This window comes from Aquila chrysaetos, chromosome 4, assembly GCF_900496995.4.
Source record: "Aquila chrysaetos chrysaetos chromosome 4, bAquChr1.4, whole genome shotgun sequence".
In the NCBI taxonomy this organism is placed as follows: Eukaryota; Metazoa; Chordata; class Aves; order Accipitriformes; family Accipitridae; genus Aquila; species Aquila chrysaetos.
This window is the reverse complement of record NC_044007.1, coordinates 27,729,957-27,742,363: the sequence shown is the minus strand read 5'-3', so window position 1 is coordinate 27,742,363 and position 12,407 is coordinate 27,729,957. Positions and strand designations below refer to the sequence as shown.

The window sequence follows — 12,407 nt, the reverse complement described above, 5'->3', positions numbered from 1 at the left end:
GGAGCGCATAGGGCGGCCGCAGGAGACGGCAGACCGGCCGGTCCCGGAGGGCGGGCGGCAGGCGGGCCGACAGGCAGCACACGGAGGAGCCCCGTCCGGAGGGGAATCCCGGGCCGCTCCTCCCCCCTCACGGCTGAGGTGGCGGCCGAAGGACGGCGGGCGGTGGGCGGGGCCAGGCGGGGCGGCGCGACCGGAAGCTTGGCGAGCTCCCGCCTCGCGCCGGGGTCGGGGGTCATGCGCGCCGCCGCCGCCGCGGGGTGAGGGCGTCCCGCGGGCGCGGGCCTCCGGGCGCCCATGGAGGGCTCCGGGGACGAGGAGCCGGGGGCCGACGGGCCGCTGCAGCGGCTGCTGAAGCGTCAGCGGAAGGAGAAGCGGGAGCTGCAGGGTGAGGGGCGGCGCGGCCCGGCGAAGGGCGGGCGGGGGAGGGGAGAGCGATCCCTCAGGCGCCCGCCTCGCCGGGGGGAGGTGGCGGGGAGACGCGGGGCGGTCCCGGCCCGGTGCGCCGCTCTCAGCCTGGAACCTGGGGGACGCTCCGCGGCGGCGAAGCTGGAAGCCGCGGCCGGCGGCGGGAGAAGCTCGGAGGGGGCGGGCGGGCGCCTTCGGCAGCGCCGGGCTTTGGGAAGGGCGGGAGCGGAGCCCTTGCGCTGCCTTCGCGAGGGGACGGGGACGTCGGGGACGAGAGCGTGGCGCCTGGGCGGAGGTGTCAAAGCCGGGCTTCGCTCCCGGGCGCGGTGGTTCTCGTCACGCCGGCGGTCTGCTCAGCGTGCCTCGCTGTGATCTTGGGAGCCGCACAGTGCGTGAGAACCGTCACATAATGCTAGAGCCGTCAACGCTAGGCTAGCGTTTTGCTGCTTCCTTTTTAAGTTAAAGAAGGTGTGTTTTTGTAAGGCGTTTTAGATTGAAAGGCCCGCATAAGGGTCCTTGCTGCCCAGACAGCTGTGTTTCTTCGTTCAAAGCGCAGTTGATCTGAAATGAGCTTTCACGTTCTGTCCAGCCGCAGTAAAGCATCTATAGTAGAAGACCTGTGTGGTCTTATGGTGCTGCATATGAGCTGTTCATGACCCTATTACAGTAGATTAATATAATTAAGTAATTATCTGGATTCTGTTAAGTTTTGTAGTTGATTATAACCTTTTTGTTAAGCCTTTCTCGTTGCTGGCGTATTGATACGGCCTTTTTCCTCTTTGGCTTTTTTGGTATGTAATGAAATAGGCCAATCTGCAGCCTCTTATCAATTGGAGGGTTAAAGAAGAGGAGAGACACTATTGAGCTGCATCTTGTTATTAAATCTATATGAACTTACTGTTTTGAGATGCCTTTTCCTCCCTCAAACTTGGTTGAAATTGAAAAGAGAGGTAGAAATCAAGCACTGTGGTTAGGTGGCTGGAGCACATGGCACATTGGTTGGGAGAGGCTGCGGAACAGAGGGGTTTTCTACCTAGGGAAGGTTATAAGAGGGTATCTAATTGCAGTCCTCTGCTACCTAAAGGTGGGAGGGGTACACAGAAGACAGAGCCCCAGTCTTCCCAGGTAGGAGAGGCACGTGACCTATAGGCACACATTTTCCTACTTGAAAAATACATTCCTGGTAAGTGCAATGATTAACTGTTTGACAGAGAGCAAAACAGTTTGTTCGTAAGAATTAACATAAGATGGACCTTTGTATCTGAAAATCCAGCATCTCCTCCAGCTGATGATCCTTGTCTCCACCACCCCCCATATACTCTTCTTGTGTATTTGTGTGTGCCTCTTAAGTCCCGGATTTCCTTTTCCTCCATTATGTTAATTTTTATGAACAAAACTGCTTTTCTGTCTGTCAGACTCAGCTGATTCATCTGTGAGGCTGAATGCTTAACATAAATCTTTCAGTATGAGCATTCTTGCTGCCTCCTCTTGAAAAGTTTCATTATCATCATCATCATCTTCAGCTCAATTGTGTCAGTCAAGCGTGAAGGACAGGAAAATGTACAGGTGATGAATAGCGAGCAGGGTGTTAAATAACTGGTGCTGTAACTAAAACAGTAAATACAGAAGTGAGGAGAGCTAGCAGGGTGTGTTCATGTAAGAGCAGAGGCTGTGGAAGCTGGGTTTGTTCAGCCTGGAGAAGAGAAGACTATGGGGGATCTGGTTGTAGTTTCCACTGTGTATTGGTTGGAGCCAGACTCTTCAAAGTAAAGTGCAGAGAATGCACAAGAGACAATGGCTAAAAGTTGTAACATGAAAATTCCTCGTGGGAGGAAAAAGGGAAAATATTTTCATAATAAGAATGGTTAAATATTGCAAAAAAAACTGACCAGAAAGGTTGCAGAATGTCCATCCCCGGAGACTTTGCACAGTCATCTGAATAAATGCCAGATCAAGCTGAATTAACATAACCTGATGTAGCTTTGAATTCAGCCCTGTTTCGAGCAGGAGGTTGAACTAGATGACCTCTGGACATCCTTTCTAACCAAACTATTCTATGATTTGGGAAATAGAGCCTTGACTTACAGCCTAAAAATACGTGTGGAATTTAAGCAGGTTGAAGGTTTTTTTTCTTCTTGAATACCCATTTTGCTTTTAGAAACTTTATTTTAAGGACAGGTCAACTCTGTTTTTACTTTTAATCTGCTGCTTGTGTGATTAAAAATTTACACATCTTTCCTGTGACAATAATCTTTTTTGAAGGCAACAGGCTGAGGTCTGCTGCATTGATAAAGTTCATAAGTATTAATAATAGTAACCTGGCACAAGTTTTTCTCTTCTTCAGATAAAACGTTTGCATCTTTTAAGAAAATTGTAGCTGCTTTAAAATGTAATGAGCATAATGGGCAGTCTCATAGCTAAACTGTTAAAGCATACTGATATGTTGATACTTGTAAATGTTTTTCTGTATGACTTGCAGTTCTCTTTTCTGCAATGACTGTGGAGTATCTATATTTAGCGGTAATGTTTTATTACACTCCTTCTCTAACAGCAAAAATTCAAGGCATGAAAAATGCCGTTCCCAAGAATGATAAAAAGAGACGAAAACAGCTGGCTGATGAAGTTGCCAAATTAGAGGCAGAACTTGAAGAGAAGCACAAGGAGGAATTAAAACAGCTGAAGGAAGCTTCACCTGAACAGAATAAGGTAGGCAGCTTAACTTTAGCTGCAGTTGTACAGATACAATTTGTTAGGGCTTCTTTAACTTTTAAAAATTATAATGAAGTAACACTTTAAAGTATTTCTCCTTTTCCTCACAGTATTAGTAACTCTTTTCATCTTTGGAAAGATTCAGCTGTTACGGTGGGTGCGCATTGCATACGGTGGGTGGAGGGGCATTTAACAGTGGGGATTTTTTTGTTGTTGAGCAGCATTTGGTTTTGTTCTTAAGGCTACATTAGTAGCTCAGTTGTCTTAAAGAAATTTTTTTTTTTTTTAAGTTCTCGTTATATTGTCTCTCTAATTATCTTACGTAGACTACTAGGTTATTGTTGGCATTCAATAGGCATTTGACTGATGTAGTGTGTGTTGTTTTGCAATTCTGTCAAGAATGTAACTGACCTTTTTGTAAGAAGCACTTTCTGTGATGATGAGAATTGTTGTCTTAAATGCTGCTGTTCTGCCATAGCTACATATTAAGTACTTCCGGTTTGCTGTTTGATGGCAAAGCATTTAATTTTTAACAGAGGCTTAGCATTATTCAAATTTAGCTGAAGGAAATATGACCACCTGAGTAAACTAGATACTATTAAATACTTGAGTGACATACAAAAATTCACCTTTGTTTTAGCACTTAATTAATTAAGTAGTGTGTTGGAAACTCCTGTCGTAGTGAATCTGCAATCCATAGACTTAGTTCTGTATATCCAGTACTGGAAAGAACTCTATTTGTCTCATGTGCCTGAATTTAAGGACCGTTTGTGCAAGTAGGCCTGTTCATATACTTTCTCCTTTCTAAACGGGAATAGAGCTTGTGGCTAAATTGGTGCAATACAGTTATCTGTGAATGATGCTAATGCTACATGCTCATACATCTCCTTAAGTGTTTCCCTAACAGTGTGTCTCTTTTGGCTGTTTAAGTCTTTTTAAAGAAACCAAACACAAAGACCTGTCTGCATGATGCTTTCTGGACTAACTGTTTTCTGATTAGTGACCTAACAAAGAGTTAAGCAGAAAGTACTTTGTTTGAAAATGAGAATGGAAACATTTCTGAATGACTTTTAGGGAAATAGACTTGATTGAGAAGCATCTGTTGAGAATCCTTGTGGGGGAGGAAAAAAAAAAAAAAAAAAAAAAAAAAAGGTTTAAATTGGAAGAGTTATGACCCTATAACAATCTTCTGTAGTAGTTTTTAATCAGATGCTTAAGCAGGTGATTAATGCATAAGCATTAAACATAATGCTTCTGTTTACCTGTATCTTAGATTAGTTTCAAGAGTTTGTTTTATTTTGCTAAATGAGCTGTCCAGACTTTACAATGGAGGACCTTTCAAGCTAAAATCTTTGCCCTAGACGTAGCTTTGCCTGAGAGGATTTTGTTTTGAGATGCGTAGTTTCTTTCACTTCTCAGCTTTTTTATTTGGATTGAAACATGTCCATGCTTCCAAGGGTGACATCTACTTCATTCTGTTATGGGGTTAGCTTTGTCATTTTTCTTGAGAAGTGTCAACTCCCTGTCTTTTCCAACTGCTGGTTGTGCTTTGGTATGGAAGGTGGAGCCCTCTCCTGCTTTAATTGTCACAGAACTTGTTAATGGCTGTTTGGGTTCTTCAGCTGGCTGGTATGGTGAGGAAAACTTTCCCTTTCAGCTGGTAAGCAGTGTTCACACTTCAGTGTGGAAGCTTACAAGAGAACATACAGATTAAAGTTTAGATGCACAGTTCATAACTGTCTCTTTGTTGAGACTACAGAAAAAGTAATAAAATGCATGACAGTGGTTTAGGATGTGAAATGCTTTACTTTTGGCTTTGAAAGGTTCTGTGCTGTACACAGATCTTTGTGGTTAAACTTCATAAATATACCCTGGAATTACCTAGGAACAGAACTTAAAACTGTTTTAGGAGATGCACATCTTGGTTATCATTTATATTAATAAGAACATTTAACATTTTTTTTTTCTTCTTTTCAGACAGATTCCATAGCTGATGGGGTTGCAAATTTAGAGCTCGAAGGAGTAGAGCAACAGATTCAACATCCTCGAATATCGAAAGCGCAGAAGAGGCGGGTATGGCTTAACATTTAAAAATTTTACAAATATTTGATTGAAGTTATACTGACTTAACTGTAATAACCAAAGTTAAACAATTTTGCAGGGGGCATTACCTGGCTAATTCAGTATTGATGCTGTACCTACTGGGTGCCTTGAAAATCTGTAAATCTGCTACCTAGAGATATGTAAGCATTTTATAAATAGTTGTACTTTTTTACCCTCAGCTGTGAGCTGGGAGTCAGAATAGGTCAGGAGATGGGAGCCAGAAAAAGTAAATAATGTAAAGCAAATGTTTTTAAAAGAATTTCACTAAAAATGTTCATAAAGAAATAAAGTAATTGAATTAAAATAATGTACAATACACATAGAAAATATGCAAGCAGTAGAAATTTACACATTTAACAAAAGAACATTAATACTGAAATTCTTGTAAATTTTTGAGTTGTTAAGAAACACTACCTGGTGTCCAGGCTGTTAGGGTTAAATCCTTTTAAACTTCAGATGCTAAATTGCGATGGATTAACATTCTCATTGTACCTGCATGAACGTTGGTTCAGGGCCAGAGGAGCACTGCTTTATTGCAGAGTCCATCCCCTGGTACATAATCACTACTGCAGAGCTGCCTTGTAACAAACATGATAAAAGGATGTTCTTAATTCATCACACCATGTCTAGGCAAACTAGAAACTCTTGTTATTGCGGTCGCCCAAACCAGTCTGGTCTTGATTTGTGGTGAATTTTAAGTGTGAAAGTGAAAAGATCATTCTTTGTACTGCTTCCTTTTTTATTTTTCTTGTTTATTTTGACTCATAGTCCCTTGTTAACTTAAGCGTAAACTTACAATGTATTCTATAAAAGCCATGTTATGCATTATTACATCCCCTCTAGTATTCTCTGTATGCATTCTTAGCCATCCTTTAGGTTAGAAGCAGTCTTTTATGAAGTATAGTAGCTAGCCTGAGGGAGTTTCAGTTTCATGACATGAGCGCCATTATGCAATCATATGCGTAAGTGGTAGATCTCACACTTATTACGGAAGAGCAATATTTTCTGTTGTTTAATTAGAATTTCCATACTTAAGTTGTTCGCCAGTGTGGTGAAATAGGTGATCCTGAAGAAATGACTACTATTAATAGCCTTTGTACAGGTATTGTAAAGTGTTATTTTGCACGTTGATATAATTAAGATTTCTCCTGTCACATAACTTCGGGTGTGGTGTCAGAGGCAGTTAGGCTATGTTGGTCACTTAACCATTTGCTAAAGTTTGGGTTTAGGAAGTCTCTAAGATTCGGTAGTGCTGATTCGGGAGAACATTTCACAGATATGAATGGACTGAGAAAACATTTGAAGAGTTAGAAGCAAGCACTAAGCCAAGAACTGTACAGGCATCTTCTAAATTTTAACATTTGATGTAATTTTTATGTGTTTTTTAATCTAAGGAAAAAAAAGCTGCCTTGGAGAGAGAAAGAGAAGAAAGGATAGCTGAAGCTGAGATAGAAAATTTAACGGGTGCTAGACATCTTGAAAGTCAGAAACTTGCCTCCCTATTGGCAGCAAGGCACTTGGAGATTAAACAGATCCCTTCAGATGGCCATTGCATGTACAGAGCTATTGAAGATCAGCTCAAGGATCGCCAAAATTCCTGGACTGTTGCAACTCTGAGGAACCAAACAGCAAAGTATATGCAAAGTCACTTTGATGACTTCCTGCCATTTCTTACAAACCCTGGTACCGGAGACATGTATAGCAGAGGTAAAACTTATGGCATAAGAGATTTTAAAACCTGTTAAAATTATTTCTGATAATTCTTGATCTCAGTTACAGCTGAATTGGGACTAACTCATTATGGTGTTTGTTCCTGAACTTTGTTACTTTGTTGGTTCGGCTGCTTTCTATGGAACACAGAATTATGATCTGCTGTGAAACTTGGTACACCTGAATCTTCGCAATGTATCTTTTTTTTTTGTTTGTTTGTTTTTAAGTAATCTAGCAAACATTATTCCCCATTAAAAAAAAAATAATCAGAACTTGCTAGTTACTAGATGGTAATCATAAGCTGGGATGTGATTTAAGTTGTATTATAAATAGCTTGTCTACCAGGTTACGGATGATTTTTTTGTCAACTTTTGTATTGGTGTTTTCAATTTACATAGGAAAGCTGTTAAAAATGAGTGTGGAATTCAAGCAAACCCATTTTATAATAGTTTGCATAGATGCTTTTTCTTATTCTACCCTTTATTTTCACTGTTCATGCTAGGTCTTTTGGCGCCCTTTCTTATAAACAAACTAAACTAAAAAATATATAAAGGCATTTAGTGTGAAGCAATGGTGTAGGCTGAGTAAATGCAGTTAAATGGAATTTATGTACTTATTTGAGCAATTCATGGTTTATTAATTTCTTACTGCATGTCTGGAACACTGTGCAAATGACTTTATACATTTTTTTAACTTACTGCTATGTTCATTTCATAGTTATTGCTGTGGACTTCGTTTGGTGATTGGGGTCTGTTGTGAAGTAGGAGGTGTCTCTCCCATGTTGACAGAGATAATTGTCACAGGATAAATGTGTCCTAAGAGAAGACTCAATGTTAAGTTCTGCAGAGCAGCAGGGAATTGGTTTTTTTTTGTCTTTTAAGTCTGTTATAAGGGGAATGTATGAAAAACTATTCTGAGCAGTCTTCAGAAAATCCATTCTTTCTTTATCAGAATCTATTCATAGGGTTCAGAAGCCTGAAGGGTTGTAATTTATAAATTTGAAAGCTTGGTTTCTGTAGAACATGATCTGCAAGAGGTTTATTTAGCGGTTGACAAAGGAACCATTGGGAATAAGTACTTCAGAGGTTAAAAACAAGGCAGCTAATTTGGAAAGTTAAAAAAATCAAACAAAACAACAACAGTTGAACTACATACAGTTACAAGATTTTAAAAACATACCTGACACCTAGCTAAAGTAAGAAGTAAGCATACTACTTGCTATCACATTCTTTTCTAGGGTGTCAAAACAGCATACTCTGAAACTTAACATGAAGAAAACTGTATGCAATTTCCTGCTTGTTATTAACAGTACCCTGAACAAAAAGTTGAAAATGTAAACCTGTACTTCTTTTTATTCCCATACTTGCTTTTATTCTTGTCTTCAGTCTTAATTTTTCTTTCTAAAACAGTTATGCAGGGTTTTTTTGGCCTCTAGTGTTTTTTCGTTTCCTTTCCTTCTTTTCAGTGAACATACCTATTTTCCTGTAGTATGTGTTTAGACTTTTCAGGTTCTAGGTCTTCATTGTACAATCAGTATTTTTCCTCGGTTGCTTGCTCTCAAGTAAGAGAAGTACTAAAAGTTGTCTTTTCTTTCCTCCCAGAGGAATTTGAAAAATACTGTGATGATATAGCAAGTACAGCTGCATGGGGTGGTCAGCTGGAGGTAAGTGTTGTATTGATAATTTTTATTTGTGAAATTCTGGAGTGGGTGAATATACCTTCAAAAAAGGGCTGCTTGAGAAAGAATAGCTGAAGGCATAAGGGAACGTAGTCATAAATAGTTTATCAAGAACTTTCTCCTATGGTTATAAATTGTTTTCCCAGATTAGTAGTTTTTCTGATGGTGTGCTGCTGTTCTGATTCTGATGTATTTGACAACATGCAAGTTAATGAATTCAGTAGTTCTAAATATCATTAGAAGGATTGACAATACAAGTGGGGGAAGACTTTCTAAGGAGAAAGTGTTTTATTATGCAGGCTTAGATGGTAGGAAAGCTGACTAGAGTGGAGCAATGTTAGATTTTTGTAATGTAAACCAGAACTTGAGCTTGAGAAAATACATATTTGTTTTAGTTTGTGTCTTATTTATTGTTTTATGAAAGAGTGGTCACAAGTTACTGAAGCTAGGCCAATGTTACCTGTGTTGTATCCTCAAAACAATGATTAATTTAAGGCAACCTGTTTTCAATTAAAGTTTAAAAAGTTAAGATAATTTTGTTTATTTTAATAAAGTTTATTTTCTAACAATATTTGAAATGTTATGCCTGAACTCGTGTCTGCTAAAACTAAATGCCGTGCCTTCCTCTCTCCTCCTTACATTGGATTTAATCCTATTATTGAATTGTTTTTATGCCTTAAAGCTAAGGGCTTTGTCGCACGTTTTGCAAACGCCTATTGAAGTAGTGCAAATGGATTCCCCTCCCATTATTGTTGGTGAAGAATATTCAGGGAAACCAATAATACTTGTGTAAGTATGTAATTTTATCCCTTTTTAAAATTAGTGCACTTGATTTCTATAGCAGAGGGCTCAGCTTTGATTCTTACCTGCTCTTTTATTTTCTGTTACCTATCTGATGTTGAAACACTGCTTGAATAATGATCTTGCAGGTCAGAAATTAAGTTTATGATTGACACATGTAGTTTAAAGATACTGTAATTAGAGTTCTTAAAATGCTGACAGTCTGAAGTGTGATTCAGTCACTGCTTTATAGAATGCTACGAGGTCATTCTACCTGTTAGATAATTACAAAATAATACTGAAATTGATATAAGATGCAACAGGAAACTTCTTTTTTCTTTTCAAAGTTTATGTCGCTGTGTTTGGAAGTCACCAGAATTTAAAAACTGTCTTTATTAATACTGACCTATTTAATGACCCTATATATTTTCTGTGCTAAAACTTGAATTTATTTAAGCTATCTTCCAGTGCTGTTAATATTTGGCATGATGTATACTTTTAGTTAAGCTGAACACTAATTCTGTAACTACTTTTTTATTTTAGGTATATGAGACATGCCTATGGATTAGGAGAACATTACAATTCGGTAAAACTTCTAACAGATGCTGCTACAGAAAACGGCAGCTAGCATATAAAAGTCATAAATCCACATGGATAACAGTTGCATCTTGGTGTGTTGGGCTCCAGACAATTCCCAGACAGACTGGAAAGTGAAACTAAATGGAATGGATTAAAAATGAAAAAAAGACATACAAGGTTTGACTATAAATCAGAAATAGTTCTTGATTTAAAACAAAACCAAACCAAAACCACACAACAGTATTTTGAACTTGTTGGTATTAATTACGTTTAGAAAATCTTCTCTAAATTGGTGGCTGTGTAGAGCAGAATGTGGGGGGTTTTTTTGTTTGTTTTTTTTTAATAGAGCTTCATCCCATGCTGCAGTGAAAATACCGAGTAGTAAGTGTTTCGGTTAATCCGCATTTCTGCTGAAGAATTAAGGTTATTTGAAGGTTCCTGTTACGTTATTTCTGGCAGATTTTGATGATCATGGAAGAGTTAAGGCATTTAAAATAATTTATTTTATTTTGATTGATGGAATAACCTCTACAGTGTTTCTTTAATTCTATCAGGATCTAGCTTTAATGCTGTAGTAGAGATCCCCTTTATTTGGGCAGAGAAAAGCTGGAGGCAAATCCAGTAGTAGAATATCTCGCTTGGCTGGATGAATTGCACAATCTTTTTATTTTAAGGACTTTCCGTCTAGGATTTTTTACCAAGCTTTGATGACTTCTCTTTTATTTTTTTGCAGTTGACAGTAGGAACTAATGCTTGATGCTGTTCCTGGTACTGAATCTGTAGGAAGAGCATTGTTTATGACTATGCATCATAACATTGATGCAAGTTAACTGTGCTGTTCATCCTTCGTAGTCTTTTATCTGTGCATTTCAATGATACAGAAATCTTACAAACAAAAAGCTCCTCAGTGTCCTCAGTTCAGGTAGTGAAACTCACCTGAACTCATCATTTATGGATCTGCTGATCTAAGCTCTTTGTGATCTAAATAAAGTGTGGTGTTTTATAATGCTTAAAACAGCTGGTTGCATACAGGTGTGAAAATAACCACCTTGGGTTTTGTGAGTAACTTTAAAGGTGATCTGCAGAAGAATTAAGTTTCTTTTCATTGCTCCTTATGATGCACAGAGACACTTGAAAGGTGGGGTTTTTTAATATGGCTTGACTTTTTACATTAGAAACATGTATTTTTGTCTTTAAGTCACTGTAAATGTGATTCCAAAATTAGCAGCATACTGAAACCAAAGTTGTAATGCAATTTTTTTTTAACAATAGAAGTGATTTTATTTTTATTTTTTTTTAAAGCCTTAGTCAGTAACATATTGTCTGTATTTTAGCGCTGATGAGTTGGTTTGGAGAAAAGTGGTTCATGTCAAGTTTAAACAACTTTGCCCTGATTTGAGGATTATGAGCTAACTGTGCATCTTGTAGTCCTTCAGTAAAGCTAGCGAGCAGATTGACATTCCTGGGACTTAAAAATTAGAAAGAAAAATCTGTTCTTACTTAAGAAGAAGGAGATAAGTGTTCACTTTATGGATCAGATTATGTCTGATTTAAAGCACTTTGAGAGAGAGGGAGAGGAAGAAAATCAGGCAATTATAGCAGGAGGTTTTGGACAAGCAGAACTTGAATTATGACTTCTTTAGACTGGTGCCTGCCAGGAAAACAAAGTATTAACCAGATCAGGAGTTTTTACATCCTTATTTATCTGACACAGTATAACAAATATAGCTGTATAGCAGCTAGTTTACTGTAGAATTTGGTTTACTACCTTGTTTGTATGAAGTGATGTTTTTAATTTCAAACAAAGAATTGGATACAACAGTATGGAAAAAGTGTTTATATTTGTAATACCACTATTAATTTCACTAAAAATAATAATCAGAAATACTCTTCTCTGTGTTGCTTAGAGTTGAGATGATATGAAATGCACATGCTGCATTTTATAGATACCCTGTGAAAAATATTCTTTAGTTTATTGGGTTTTCATTCTTGTTTGATTAACTGACAGAGGAAAGATGCCAGAATTGTGGAATGCCTGTACCAACAGTTTGTCCTGTTGAAGATGTTTACAGTTTGTATAAAGCGAAATAATGTTTTAATATAGTGAGTGAAAGATCCTTGTTCATGCTGTATGGGACTTGCCAAAAAGTAATAAATCGGTTTATTTGTGGCAAATATTGTGGTCACTTTTTATTTTGTACTTTGATTGTTCATGTCTTAATTCCTAGTATTAATAAGTTTTCCCATTTAATTTTTATGGCTTTAGGGTCCTACTGTAGTATGAATTCTCCAACAACTCACTATTCCTATTCAAGTAGACAAAGCTTTTCTCTTCGTGAAATGAAGTTGCTTCTAAACAAAATTTATCCTCAGTGTTTTAGCAGTTAAACTTGAACTCTTCTAGAAAGCTGTATTTGAAAATAAATACTATTGAACTTCTCCA

At 38.4% G+C, this 12,407-nt stretch overlaps 1 protein-coding gene across 1 annotated transcript; it reads left to right on the top strand.

Annotated features, from left to right (window-relative positions):
* The first annotated feature begins 212 nt into the window (after positions 1-212).
* Positions 213-12,139, top strand: OTUD6B (OTU deubiquitinase 6B). The gene is made up of 7 exons (XM_030012305.2): positions 213-385; positions 2,957-3,111; positions 5,092-5,187; positions 6,612-6,924; positions 8,529-8,590; positions 9,288-9,394; positions 9,929-12,139. The coding sequence occupies exons 1-7, from the start codon at positions 295-297 to the stop codon at positions 10,011-10,013; spliced, it is 909 nt and encodes a 302-aa protein (XP_029868165.1). The 5' UTR covers positions 213-294; the 3' UTR covers positions 10,014-12,139.
* The last annotated feature ends 268 nt before the right edge of the window (positions 12,140-12,407 follow it).

Excerpts from the sequence above, each read along its gene's own strand:
- OTUD6B (XM_030012305.2), top strand. The coding sequence starts at position 295 with ATGGAGGGCTCCGGGGACGAGGAGCCGGGGGCCGACGGGCCGCTGCAG. Across the intron at positions 3,112-5,091 it reads CTTCACCTGAACAGAATAAG|ACAGATTCCATAGCTGATGG; the intron begins GTAGGCAGCTTA and ends TCTTCTTTTCAG. Across the intron at positions 8,591-9,287 it reads CATGGGGTGGTCAGCTGGAG|CTAAGGGCTTTGTCGCACGT; the intron begins GTAAGTGTTGTA and ends TATGCCTTAAAG.